Here is a 14,543-nt window from a genome sequence, read left to right as displayed (position 1 = left end):
ACACAGACACACACCCCAGAGAGGTTATTCCAAAAGAGGAAATTCATCTTTTTATTTAGAGCTTTTTTGTCTTGTTTTTTTAAAAAATGTTATGTACAAATCTCTTGCAAGACTTTAAAAATCCTTGGCACAGAATGACAAGCTGGGAAGTATGTGTGTCATAAAAAAATGTTTGTTTTGAAGAGGATATCTCAAGTTATGGTCAAGAACACTTCAAAGTTCACTCCTTTTGTCTTGATTGAGGCAATGATTAGACTGCTGTTTGATGCAACACAGACAAAATATAAACTGAGCCACCAGAGGTCAGGCTCTTCCACTAGGCACACTCAGACAAACACCATCTCTCCAGCTTCTGAGGTGGATCAAGGGATGATGCTGAGGTCAATATGTCCCACTAGGTATGCTCACAGTTAAGGGCAGCACTGGGCATCCTCAGAGGGAGAGGTAAAGCACTGGGCATGCTCAGAGAGCGAAGGAGATGGAGAGCACTGGGCATGCTCAGAGCGAAGGAGATGGAGAGCACTGGGCATGCTCAGAGAGCGAAGGAGATGGAGAGCACTGGGCATGCTCAGAGAGAGAAGGAGATGGAGAACACTGGGCATGCTCAGAGAGCGAAGGAGATGGAGAGCACTGGGCATGCTCAGAGAGCGAAGGAGATGGAGAGCACTGGGCATGCTCAGAGAGAAGAGAACACTGGGCATGCTCAGAGAGAAGAGAACACTGGGCATGCTCAGAGAGAAGAGAACACTGGGCATGCTCAAAGTGAGGGAGAGAGATGACCGTGGTTTGTAATCTGGTGTGCTTAGGGGTTGGCTGGTGGGGAGTGTATTCCACTGCGGACATGGTGTTCCACATCACATCTGTTCTGTCCTCCCCATATCCCTTCAGGACAAGTCTGAGTGCATGGGGCGGGGAGATAAGGAGAGGATTTTCGTCTGGGCATGGTCAGTTAAAAAATGCCCCTTTCCTGTCCTCTACTTCCACCATCCTCTCCCCAACCCTCTGGAGAAGTCGGCGTGCGTATGGGTACTGATGGAATCTGTAGGGAAAGGGTCTTTGTCTGGGCATGCTCAGAGAGAGAAGCCCCTGCCCCATCGTCCCCTCCCCTACATCCGGTCCCCTCCGCTGGAGAAGTCGGTGAGCATGGGGGTGATGTTGTGGTCGAAGGCGGCCTGCTGCGAGTCTCCGGTGCTGGCCAGCCGGAGCTGCTGGGCCGCGTGGGACAGCTGGAAGGCCGCGTCGGGGTGGGCGGAGTCAGGCAGCATCGTACACTCCCTCTCCAGGAGCTCGGCCACGCCCTTCAGCAGCTCCCAGAAGCCAAAGGCCAGAGCCGCCTTCCGCAGCCGATTCAGCTCCTGAGCACACACACACAGAATACATGAGCACACACACACAGAATACATGAGCACACACACACAGAATACATGAGCACACACACACACAGAATACATACACACACACAAACACACACACAGAATACATGAGCACACACACACAAACACAAACACACACACACACACACACATACAGAATACATAAACACACACACACACACACACACACACACACACACACACACAGAGAATACATAAACACACACACACAAAAAATGTGCAAATAATTAATACATAATAATATGCAAATAATTAATAGACACACACACACACAGAGACTCAGGCAAAGAACATAAACAGACACACACATGCAAAGAATAAATAAACACACAGACACATACACACGCACACTCAAAGAATACATAAACAGACACATGCCAAAAAAAACACTTTATTTTAATGTGTCGCTGTTACAGTGTACCTACCTAATTAGGTACAGTGGTACAACCTGTGTAACAACATGTACTATCAGGTACTATCATTGTACTTGCATTATGTATTTGTGTGTACCAACACAATTGATATATGTACTATGTAGTGAATTAGTAGACCTGTTCCAAGACATCGAAGACACAACATACATGTCATATGTACATGTAAGTAATTAACTGGTACACTTAATAGGTTTATTCCACTGTATCAAAAAGTAACAAGGTTGTAGCAGCACAGCTGTTACATGTACACTGAAGACAATGAGGCCTTGACTGGAGCTAAGAATGGTTTGTATATCAAATCTATCATGACCAGATTTACCCTATCCAGCAGGTCTCAGGTCAGCTCTTTGCCTCTGATGAAAATTTAGGCAAATTGGCAACATTTTGTAAAAGCACTCAGTGTTACAATGTAACAACTATATGTAGGTACCCACAAATACATAATGCAAGTACAATGATAGTACATGTTGTTACACAGGTTGTACCACTGTACCTAATTAGGTAGGTACACTGTAACAGCGACACATTAAAATAAAGAGTTACCAAAAATATAAACAGAGACGCGGAAAGTATACTTAAACACACACACACACACACACACACACACACACACACACACACACACACACACACACACAAACACAATAAAAAACGTGTGTCCAAGACTAACAGTAGCACAGTCTTGTATATGAGCATATGTTTTGAACCTGCTGTTTCCAGTGCAACTTCACTAAGAAACCAACCTTGTAGAAAGTCTGTGTTTTCTCGGGTAACTTGCGTGCATTTCTAAGGATCTTCTGCACATCTGTCTGTGAGTGAGTGAAAACAGGGTCAGAGGTCAGAGTATATGTCTTACACCACGGGGGAAGTGACATCACCAGAGGAGGAGATCATGTGCCGAGTCCAGGCGTACCTGCAGGCCACTGGCTTTGATCCAGACGGTCACGTTCTGAGCGTAGCTGCGTTTGGTTTTGGGCTGCAAGGGAAAGGGACTCTTGCTGTCGTCCTCACCGTAGGGGTTTTCGGCCGCATCTGGGGGGGGTGGGGGACGACGACAACACAGAGTTGCAAAACCAGTTGGCTTGTATTAAACAAATGTATGTCACTGTTTACACCAACTGGAACACGTAAACATGCTGGCCCTTGTTATAATCAGACCAGAGAGGTTTATGCGGCTTGTATGTGCGTGTGTGTGTGTGTGTGTGTGTGGGGGGGGGGGGGGGTATGTGTGGGTGTGTGTATGTGTGTGGGCCGTATGTGTGTGGGTGGGTGTGATGATTCGGTTTGCAAATGTTTATCTGTTTATTGACACAGAGAGACAGAGAGGGCCTTTGTCTAGAGACACTCAGTACAGTGTGCTATCAGAATGTCATATTGCTGAGAGACTCTAGTCCAACTGAAGCAACAAGTCTCACACGTCAGCCTCACCATCATTTTTTAGACAATTAAAACCCAGAGGGGGAAAAATAGACTTTAAAGGCAGACTACTATCAAGTGTTAAACCCAGCAGAGATGTGGCTACTGAATACACTACGAAACATAATGTACTCAAATTTACCTTATATTACCCCTGACAACATACCAAAACATTGCCATTTTAAATTAAGTGGTCCTTAATTTGTTAATCAGGCCCTTAATTTGACTTTATATGCCATTTTAAGGTGTGACCCCTTAATCTACATTTAAGGTGTCAAGTCAGGGGTTCCCTTTATTTGCTGTGATTAAGGGGATAATTAAGGACAATTTAAGTATATCTTAATTTTATTTTAAAATCAAAAAGTAAGGGGTAAATTCAGTAGGCTTTTCTCTTTAATCTATGCACATTTCTACTTAAAACTACTTAAATATAGAAGGGTTTTAAGGTCAAAAGTATGGCATTTGTAAGGGGTGAAACTAAGGGTTTTTGTTTTGTAGTGATAATGGAGATGTGTTTTATCACTTGCAGTGGTCCCTTGGAAATATAACCACTGACATCCTAACCTTGGTGTAGCATGACACCAAGTCAAAATATTTGAGTTACCGAACCTAGAAAAGATCTGTATGGAATGCAGCTAAAATCAGTCAACTGTTATGAAGGTTGCAGTGCCGCTTTAAATCCAAAAAGAGGAAGCTGACACATTGAAGAAGATCTTTGAGTGTAGTGCAGTGAAGTAAGACATGATCCCTTCCTATTAGGTAGGAAGGGTAACCACTGATGTCCGCTGAACATTTTAGATAGTGATGAGTTTAAAGACACAGATTGTTTGACAAACAGCACATACAGCACAAGAGCACATATACAGAGAGACCAGTCTTGATGACATATTCCAATTTCTGACAGTGAAATAAGCAGTGCTTTTGGCTGAGGATGTCTGGTAGTGGTCAGTTTGAGTGAAGAAGCATCCATACTGGCATAGCTGGGTTGCTTGAACTGGGCATAGCTGGGTTGATTTAACTGGGCATAGATGGGTTGATTTAACTGGGCAGGCCTTACCTGAGGTGGGACCCAGCTGTGCAATCTTCCCCAGCCAGGGCAGAGGGTCCGGGCCTGGCTCAAACAGAGACATCATCAGGTTGGACTTCTTCTTGCTGTCCGCCTGCGAGTACAGCATCCCGTACCACTCCGGCCTGGGAGATTACCAGAGGACAGGACAGGACAGGACAGGACAGGAGAGGACAGGAGAGGAGAGGAGAGGAGAGGAGAGGAGAGGGAGAGGAGAAGACAGGAGAGGAGAGGAGAGGTGAAAACTCCAGAAAACATCACTAGATCAGTAAATACGAAGCTATCATGACAGGGATTGATAGGTCTAGGGTTTGTCATTTTGAAGTAGCCCTAACACTGAAGACTTAGGGCTACACATTTGTCAAATTATGTTTCTAGTGGGTTAATACGTGTCAGTTCAACTAAGTCTATAACTGCAAACCATAAGTAGTTAGTCTGGTAGCCTACTTGAAATACATACTAGAGTCCGACTGATAAATCCAAAAAACGATTTATCGGTATATTTATTGGTTTTTTGAAATCCCATATGGTGAGTCTGATGTCTGTGGATGGTGAGTCTGATGTCTGTAGATGGTGAGTCTGGTGTCTGTAGATGGTGAGTCTGGTGTCTGTGGATGGTGAAACAGACTCACCCCAGCTGCACTAGCGCCACCATCCCCTCCACCTTCAGACTGCCGTGCAGAAGTACGCAGAAGTTTGGGCTCTTTCCAGCCATTTGATTGGCGGAGCTTTCCTCATCCACATCATCAGTGTTTCCTGTGCCCACCTCATCAACTTCTGAGGACAGAAAAACCACATGCACATACACACATACACATACACACACACACACATACACATACACACAGAGAGCTTTGAAATGTGTTCACACATTCTTCGATACTTATATTAGTCGCGCCATCTGGACAGTCTTTAGAGTCTCCGACTCTCACCTTTGTTCACAGCTATGGGCAGAACCAGATGCCGTGAGATCACTGGAGGGCTGGCGATGTCTCCGATCTCTATGAACCCAACGATCTCCAAGTCTGGAAAAAAACAGTGATCCGTGAACACCCGTGAGCCATCAAATAACAGCATGCATGAATGGAAATATGCAGTTGTGATGAAAAACCACACATTTGAATTCACAACGAAAGAAAGAAAGTAAGAGTTGGACACCTGTCTGGACTGCCTTGGGGATGGGGTCCACCTCCTCATCCAAAATCATGGGCTCTGGCCGGGGAAACACCTGCACGTCAGAGGACAGGTTCCCACAATGCAACACTGCATGGAATGGAGAGTATGCCTGGTCAATCAACTTCCTGTAAAAACAAACACAAAAGAAAAAAGCAAACACAATCAGCAAAAAAAAAAACACACACACAAACAAGCAGAACACACAGAACACTTTTAACACACAGGAAAACAACACTTACAACAAACAGACACACACACACACACACACACACACACACGCTAGGCGCGCGCGCACACACACACACACACACACACACACACACACACAGGTCCACTCGGCATCATGCAAATCTTGAGATCAACAATGAGATCAACACACTAGTGCTACATCCATCAACCAGCTGTAAACAGATTGGCACAATGTCAATAGGCACACGGGCACGTACAGCATAGTGTATAGTCAAATGAAAACGCACGAACGCACGCACGCACGCACGCACGCACAGACGCATACACACACACACACACACACTAACCCAAACATGGATTGGACACTCTTTAGACAGAGTGGGCCCTCCATGGTGAAGATCTGTCCATCTCCCTCGTTGAGGCTGATCAGCTGCTCTAGGTTGTCCATGGCATCTGTTTCCTGGAGCTGAAACACACACACACACACACTGCTGAGATTTGTGTAAGTCTACCCTTCTGTGTTAAGTTTCAATCTGAGTCACAACTTGTTTTAATGAAGAGCATGGAAAGCTTATTCTCCAGAGATGAGTCACTCATACCCCTACATTCTGCAGTGCCAACAGTTTTGAGCAGACTGCAGAGCCATGCAAAAGCCTGCAGTAATGCATCCTATGTAAATAAAACACAGTGGCTCCAATGGTGTTTGGGGTTCATGTAGTGAAGCCACCCTGAGTGCCCATTCCATCCCAGTGTTTGCATCTCTCTCCTAAGAGTGACCAGTAGGCCTCTGCTAGGGGCAGCGCACCTCCTCTGCATTGGCGATGCACATGATGAAGAGCTTGGAGGGGAAAGGGAAAGGCAGCGGGAACTTCTTGTCGTCCCCGCGCTGCTTCAGCGTCTGCAGGGAGTGGCGCAGAGAACCCCTTCCGATACCCAGCGATCCATCAGTCACCAGCACCACCTACAGGCCAGGGGGATGAAGGACAACATCAAAACAACACTGATATTAAACCAAAAAGGCTGCAAGTCTGGACCAAACTGATTGGCTGGAATAGTGCATGTCTTGGTCTGAGCACCAAACTGATTGGCTGGAATAGTGCATGTCTTGGTCTGAGCACCAAACTGATTGGCTGGAATAGTGCATAGTCTTGGCCTGAGCCACTTTGTGTCCCATTTACAGAGACAGAGGGGTCCACTATGAAGCAAGGTTACTGGCTTACCCTGTTCAGGACTGACCACTGATTCCTGAACTACACGCCACTTTAGAAACAATAGCTACTTAGTGCAGTGTTCTTTTAGAGATCAGCGGTTACTCCAAAAGTTGCCGGGTGAGCCAGTTACCTCGCTTTGTAGCACAGCCCTCTGTTCTGGGCCGCGCACATTTGTCCACAATTTGTCCATATGACAGCTGGAGGACCATGACGAGCAATTCAGAGTTCAAAACAGTTCCCACAGCTTCTTCAACATCAAATACAAAGACTTTTCAAAGATATTTAGAGCCAAATACAAGGACCCAGCACGGTACAGTTTGAGACACTGATCAATGTTAATTACTGTGACAACACAGAGAATAGCATCACACCTGACAAAAGCTCACAGACAACAATTTTAAAAGAGAGGCTTGAATGCGTGAGCACTTCTCAACACTTCTCATTTGAGTTATGTTACAGTGATGGTAGACTACAGTATATGGTCTCTTGCCTTTTCTAACACAAAGTATTTCATTTTAAACACCTAGAGTGGCCTATTCTTTCACACAAATTTACGTCACAGACCATTTGGAGGTCCAAACAATATCGGATTTTTGGTTGATTTGACCATCAGTTTAACTTCGAAACAGGCACTTTACTTTGGATAGACAATAGCAATACATCATAGGAGTCATTAACGTCAAAAAATCTAGACTGGAGTACGTCAACATTTGACACCTACAATATGTTTAGTGTTCTTAAGATGTCAAATAGCCTGTTATAGGTACCAAAATGATAGCTAAGGAGCCAGAAGTGAACACACATGGATGGCTTTAAAAACGGTGCTTTCATTATACAACTAACTGAATCTGACAAGTGTATTGGATTAGACTTCACATTCAACCTGACAATGACTTCACTGTTAACATTTCAAAAGGCATCAGCCGAAGACAACATAACCTAATCACTGACTGTATTTAAACCTAGGATGTCTCTATGCTTTTAATGAATATTCACAAGCCCATGGAATATGTGGGGTGTAATCCATAGTACCTGACAGGGACAGCCACTACCCCACTCCTGCTGCATGACGTTGCTGACCCCCTGCAGGGCGGCCTCTAAGCACGTCTTATCAAAGTCCTCCAAGTTATTCAGGGTCTCCTGCACAGACGACAGAGAAGGTTGCGAGGGTTAGACAGACACAGGTAACACAGGTAACAGTTTATGTATACACTGCTCTCAAGTCAACTATCTTAGGTTCAGTTGACGTAATCACTAATTGGACTATTCTTGAGATCTTGAAACAGCTTAGAACTATTTAAGATTGTATCCTTACAAAAAGCTTTGTTATACATTTTGCAAGTGGATAGTGTGAAGGTACTCATCTGCGAACTGCATTTGAGATGGCTGTCTGTACCTGAAGAGTGTTGTAGTCTCTGGTAAACGGCACCATCAGCTCCCATAGAGATGAGAAGGCCACCAATGCTGTGAACTCCAGTTTGTAGTTAGTGGCCATGTGCTCAAACAGCATGGTGAGCCCGTGCACTGCTAGATTCTTCCTCTGAAAGTCCTCGCTGCCCTCCAGTGACACTGGGCGTGTCATGGAGAGCGAGGCATCCATCAGGACCACCGTTGGCATGGTTTCCAACCCACCCGCGCCCTCTTACACACTTTAACTGGGCTGCAGATCTAACAAAGTCTGTAGAACGACAAATAAAACGTTAACAGCGTCCTCTGCCAGAGATCAAAAGAATAATCTGCATAAAACACAAACTGTTACATTACCAAGAACTTAACTATAGACCCATGGCAACGTTATATGCGCAACAAGTGAAAAGTGACTTTTAATGTACATAAACCAAAGATTGTTAAGGCGGAGCCTTAACAATCTTAACAATCTTTGCATAAACCACTGATCACTGCAGATCATTACTCATCCCAAATGAAATGGAGTTAACTTGACAGGAATTGTTAGAAAGCTTAAGATTATGCATCAAATAGCAAGTAATCGCTGCACAACTCACAAATACACAACTCGATGAATACATAGCAAACAAATAATTTCCTTTTAGTTTAGTCCTACATATTATTTAAATACTCAGCTGATTTTAACCGCAATAAAACCAGAGGTAGCTAGACGAAGAGCCACTCGAGCTATCTGGTTAGCTAGTAGTTAACGTTAGCTTGCTGGTCAAGTATGAATAAACCCTCTAAATACACATCAGAGTTGCTAATCAACGACAAAATAGTACCTTGAAAGACAGCCGTGAACAATCGGAAAATAGTGGGAGATCACTGCGTTCTTTAAATGAATTTAGGAAATATTATATCAATGAATACAATCGATATGTTTGCTTGCATTCATCCGTGCACGAATACACACACACGGGGGAAACATTGAACGATGGAACTTTCGTTCCTACCTCAGATGAGACTGGTGAGGTAGCCTACAACCGTGAACCTTGAACTTGTTGGCTATTTCACAACGTTGAACACTACTAACAATGTATTCAGCCAAGCAATTACAAGGTTTATCTGCTTAAAGTTTATTTATTTTATAGACTACACACCACAATGCAAGTATTACGCTACACATGCACCAAAATCACCAACACAACCAGGAAAAATCTGCTCTCGCATGAACTGGGGGCTATAAGGTCATCCACATTTTTTTTGTTAAATGACATGCCGTGACTAACCTATTTTAGTTGTTTAACACTCTTTTACAAATGCGTTCATCATTGTTAGTGATTGCATGTCTTTCATATGCATAGATGTCAGATGTAATGCAGAAAAACCTAAATAATCTGAAAATTACCAATGTAGCGCACTCATAGTCCATTTTATCTAAGGAAAGGAATGGTAGATTAGGCTACTGCTGTGGGCAATTATAACTGAAATAATATTTGTCCAATCTGGTCACTTGAGTACCCTATCATTTAACTAATAACATCTCCAACTTGAAAGGATGTAGCCAATAGTTTACAATTGACAAAATAATTAGGCAGAAAATGGTCCAACATCTAATGAGAGTGTAGTGGAGAAGGTACACATAATCCTCTTATAAGACTTCAGGTATTAGGTATAATGCTGATCCATTGTGAAGAGCTGTCCTGCGGTGCGTCCTGATTGACCTAAACTGGGCTTCTGCGCACAGCGTGCAAAGCGCTCCGCTGAGGGTCTCACCAGCCCAGCTGTGGGGGTTAGCACTGTCCGTCCACAACGTCGCAGGTAGCACAGACGTCGTGTCATCCCCGGTAAGATATCACCAGCTTCGATTCTCAATGTGACGTGTCTGTCCCCAAAGTGATCAATTAATTTATCAATAACTTGTAGTCTCAAATAGGCTATTGTATTTCTTGCATAGCAGTAGCACTAGTAAAAACTGTGGGAAAACAAACGAAATTATTTGATGATACGTAGCCTACCAATGTCTACCCTGAGCAATCGTATCTGTTTGTTCGTCTAGGTCATTCCCTGTAAAGTAAAAATAAAAGTAAATGTATGCTCTATTTAGGCGTAAAGTCACAACACGTAGACTGCATGTCTAGACCGGTCTGTGATTATTTTTCTTTCTGCACACCTCGCCGTATTATTGGGTGCGTTCGGGGCGCTAAATTCATTTTTTGCAGATGTATGACAAACGGAGATGAGACGTGACACTTATGTATCCATATCAACATACCGCTGATCAGCTTCTCTGTGTGCCTCAAAAACAGCCACTTCTGTGCCATACGTACATCAATATGTTGATGCGGAGGAGGGATGCAACACTAGACTGTGCCACCTGTTGCTTAATCCTTGAGATCATTTCAACCCTCTTTTCCCTCTGTATCCAATGCAGGCTGAAGGAAGGACGCACGGAGTGCCCAGAGGATGAGATGAAACAGCCCATGTCAGAATACCTTCCACCCCCAGCCTTTTGTGGGGGGCACCTTTGGGGTCTCTGGGTCTTATAATTCCTATATGCAAATTCATACTCTATAGCAAGTAGACACTTTCAGCGGTTCGGACCCTTCACCAGGGAACATGTATGTGACTCGAAGGAGGAGGCTCCACCTGAGCAGGATTATATTTTTTCTCTCTGGAGTTTTGCTGTGTTGCATATATCAGCTGACCGTCCGTGTGAGGCCTTGGCCGGAGGCTCAGACTGGAGATGACCCCAGGATTGGGACACCGGAGGCAGTGGGCAGAAGGCCTGAGGAAACTGCTGGGGAAGATTCTCTTAGCACCAGCACACTGACCACAGCCAAATCAACCACTATGTTGCATCCTGCGATAACTTCTTTTGCATCTCCACCCACAGCTGCAACCACAACACTGACCACAGTAAATACACTGACCACAACAGACTCAGCAACAACAATGACAACAACAGCAACCACAACAGCAACAGCAACAACAACAGCAACGACAAAAATGACAAACGCAACCACAAAAATGACCAACATGACAACAGAAACAACTTCATCTACGTCTGAACTGACCCCATCGACAACCACTAACAGGACTGTACACTGCATCTTTGTGGATTCAAGTCAGTCCAGCCCTACTCCTGACCTTGTCCTGACCACCACAGCTCCTGTGTCCACCACCAGCACCACCAACACCACCACAGAGGCTGTCCATCCTCCAGAGATCCCCCACAGCAAGGGAGAGTACCCACACGATATCTTCTCCGTAGAGGACCGACGTAATGGCTGGGTGACCCTCCACATCTTTGGGATGATATACATGTTTGTGGCTCTGGCCATTGTGTGTGACGAGTTCTTTGTCCCCACTCTGGGAGTGATCACGGACAAGCTGGCCATCTCTGACGATGTTGCTGGGGCAACCTTCATGGCCGCCGGCGGTTCCGCCCCAGAGCTCTTTACATCCCTGATTGGTGTCTTCATCTCCCATAGCAACGTGGGCATCGGCACCATCGTGGGCTCGGCTGTCTTCAACATTCTCTTCGTTATCGGGATGTGCGCGCTCTTCTCCAGGGAGATGCTCCACCTCACCTGGTGGCCACTCTTCCGGGACGTGTCCTTCTACATCCTGGGCCTCATCATGCTCATCGTCTTCTTCCTGGACAACACCATCATGCCTTGGGAGAGCGCAATGCTGATCGGGTGCTACACCTGCTACGTGACATTCATGAAGTTCAACGTGCAGATCGAGCATGCCTTCAAGACCCAGATCATGAAACACAAGAGCATCGTCAAAGTCATTGCCCCAGAGGAACCGGCCAAGGTGTGTGTCCCATGCTTATGGATACTGTTGGACACTACATGCAGTGTCAAAACATAACACTACATGCAGTGTCTAAACATAACTATGATGAGGTAGCATAAGTAATGACCCTAAGGTCATGTTGTGTACACTGTGTGAGAACTATGGCAGATATGGGGTAAAACCTTCCAGGGAAATGTTCAAGGCGCCAAATTAGTTTGTGAGACACGAATCAGCGCGGGCCCTTACGGGTTAACACTGAGAAGAGAATAAGGTGACATGTGGAATGACATAAACGCAGTGGTTGTTGTAATGGCGATACCAACAATATGAGGACAGGAGCGTTTGAAATGACAGAAGCTGAAAATTAACTGCAAATGCCACCAGAGTCCTGTAACTGTTTATACAGCCTTCTCATTTACTATGCAGGAAGTTAGTACAAAAACCTGTCAGGTCAGTCTTGCTGTAACAAAAGCAGAGGACTCTTGATAGCGGCATAATCTTCTGTTATGAGGTGAGCAGCTCTCTGGCATTGTTCTGTTCCTGGAACAGACGAGCGTTTAATGTGATTTTCTAATGTTTATTCATTATGGAGATAGCTGCGTTTCTCTGTGTGTGTGTGTGTGTGTGTGTGTGTGTGTGTGTGTGTGTGTGTGTGTGCATCGCAGCCTTTGAAGAGGCCGCCTGAAAAGGCTCCCCGGTGTGCGAGGGCCTCAGACAACAGCACTGATGACTCGTAAAGCAATGTCTGACTGGCATCCTGATGCTGCTCAATTTGAGGCAACACGACAGCAGATGTTTGTTTATTTGTTTACGGCTATTTCTAAAACAACAAATGCACTTGTTTGTTGCTTCGGAGATGCAGGAAGGCCTGCACGCACATATGTGCTCATCCCCAACCGCTTGTGTTCAGCACAAATAGAGATCAACGCCTCCACTAATCTGCTGTTAGCACACCCAGCTAGCAGCCACTAGCCTCTGGAGCACGGCTGGTGGGATGCAGGGCCGAATGCGCTCCCTGCATCCCTGCACATCCATTTGAGATACAGACCTCAGTCAATCCAAGAACTGGTCAAATATATCAGATTTTGGTCATCATTCATGCACTATTATGTTATATTTATTAGTATTATGTTATTCTGTGTCATGTTGAATTGAATATATATTTAAATATATATATATATATATATATATATATATATATATATATTTAAATAGAGTATATTCTCTATATAATGCAGACACGTAAAACAACAGTTCATTTGTGAGATAAATTGCTTGAAATGTAGACTTTCTAAAGATATTCAAGTCAAAATGTATTTGACATTCACAATTAACTTTTAAAACTTTTAAAATCTTACAGAGACAGAGTTGCTCAAACACCATTACCTGAAATCCTTTTGCAAGCAACAGCGTTGCACAATCAATGAAACATGTATAGCTTGTGATTGCAGTTAGTGTGATTGAAGCTTATATAGGATGGAGTAAGAAGGCTTACTAGAAAGCTTTATGAAGCCAAATGCCTAGATCTAAGACCACATAAACCCTATGGTGAGTGGGCGATCTCTATAATGAGTAAGGTTGTTCTAAACAAGTACTCCATTTGATAATGCTACATAGGGGTATGATGAGGATTGCCCAGACAGTGATAAGCTTTGTGGGATAGATCTTATAGATTGCTCTTAAACCCCATAATGCTTGTTTTGGGCTGTGCAGGTTTTCCAAAGATTTAGGATAATAATCCCATTTCAGTTGATGTGGACATGTGAAGGATATATATCATCGACAACAAACCCAAATAGGAAATAATAGGATGTAATGGAGGGGGACTGATTTTAATGCAGAATAAAGCAAACTATCACCTTTGCACCATAAGATGTCACCAATCAGTATCTGATGGGACATAAAAAATGATCCATCCTCTAGATGGTGTTTCTCTGAGTTTTGCTCATCTTTACTTCAATCTTTACGAAGGCCACCATATCTTACCAATGTTCCACTGTCTTTAAAATCATTCGTGCACACAGGACAATGGAACTTCCGCTGAGGACAGGAGACCTCCTGATCCAGAAGACAAGAATCGATTGAAGGTAAAAGCAGAAATGCAAAATACAAAATAAAGACATGAGTTTGCCTTATTTTCACCCCCCTGCATCTCACAGCTGCATACATGTCATAGAGTGTGAACTGATACAGCAGAGCAGAAAGGGTCTTTTCTATGATGAGTTTCACATGTCTACCATATGAACATGGGATTGGCAAAAAAAAACAAAACAGTGCAAACATTTCTGAGGCTACATTTTTTTTTTAGTCAGAGGCTCCGATAGCTAGCTGAATGTTAGGCTAGTGCTGATAATGGTCTCATTGTCTTGTTTTTGGTGTATTTATGTTGATTTCAATTGTGTATCTGCTCTTACTGAGCTAACTGAAGTCAGCCACAATCCAGTGTGTTAGACAGGAATAA

General features: G+C 44.1%; 2 protein-coding genes across 3 annotated transcripts in view; one reads left to right on the top strand and one right to left on the bottom strand.

The window, feature by feature from the left end:
* Window positions 1–22: 22 nt before the first annotated feature.
* Window positions 23–10,322, bottom strand: ints14 (integrator complex subunit 14). Of its 2 annotated transcripts, none has more exons than XM_042110273.1 (12): window positions 10,052–10,322; window positions 8,283–8,564; window positions 7,919–8,026; window positions 6,481–6,636; window positions 6,023–6,141; window positions 5,469–5,611; window positions 5,243–5,335; window positions 4,943–5,087; window positions 4,302–4,435; window positions 2,742–2,860; window positions 2,572–2,637; window positions 23–1,355 (listed from the first exon to the last, which is right to left on the bottom strand). In XM_042110273.1, the coding sequence occupies exons 2-12, from the start codon at window positions 8,502–8,504 to the stop codon at window positions 1,107–1,109; spliced, it is 1,554 nt and encodes a 517-aa protein (XP_041966207.1). In that variant the 5' UTR covers window positions 8,505–8,564; window positions 10,052–10,322; the 3' UTR covers window positions 23–1,106. The 2 variants fall into 2 exon arrangements, with proteins under 2 accessions (XP_041966207.1, XP_041966206.1); XM_042110272.1 differs by lacking the exon at window positions 10,052–10,322 and adding an exon at window positions 9,118–9,559.
* Window positions 10,055–14,543, top strand: part of slc24a1 (solute carrier family 24 member 1) — a 14,078-nt gene continuing 9,589 nt past the window's right edge. The window contains exons 1-3 of the mRNA XM_042110500.1: window positions 10,055–10,122; window positions 10,710–12,100; window positions 14,107–14,169. Of these exons, the coding sequence (XP_041966434.1) occupies window positions 10,895–12,100; window positions 14,107–14,169 (1,269 nt within the window). The 5' untranslated portion in view covers window positions 10,055–10,122; window positions 10,710–10,894. The remainder of the gene's footprint in view (window positions 10,123–10,709; window positions 12,101–14,106; window positions 14,170–14,543) is intronic.

This window comes from Alosa sapidissima, chromosome 11 (assembly GCF_018492685.1).
Source record: "Alosa sapidissima isolate fAloSap1 chromosome 11, fAloSap1.pri, whole genome shotgun sequence".
In the NCBI taxonomy this organism is placed as follows: Eukaryota; Metazoa; Chordata; class Actinopteri; order Clupeiformes; family Clupeidae; genus Alosa; species Alosa sapidissima.
This window is presented reverse-complemented; position numbering and strand designations above follow the sequence as displayed.

What these genes read in the sequence shown, in the direction of transcription:
- ints14 (XM_042110273.1), bottom strand. Translation starts at nt 8,504, where the DNA reads ATGCCAACGGTGGTCCTGATGGATGCCTCGCTCTCCATGACACGCCCA. An exon ending in GTAGTGGCTGTCCCTGTCAG is followed by an intron (nt 6,637 to 7,918) that starts GTACTATGGATT and finishes CCTGGCCTGTAG; the next exon opens with GTGGTGCTGGTGACTGATGG. An exon ending in ACAGCTGGGTCCCACCTCAG is followed by an intron (nt 2,861 to 4,301) that starts GTAAGGCCTGCC and finishes CACCCCCCCCAG; the next exon opens with ATGCGGCCGAAAACCCCTAC.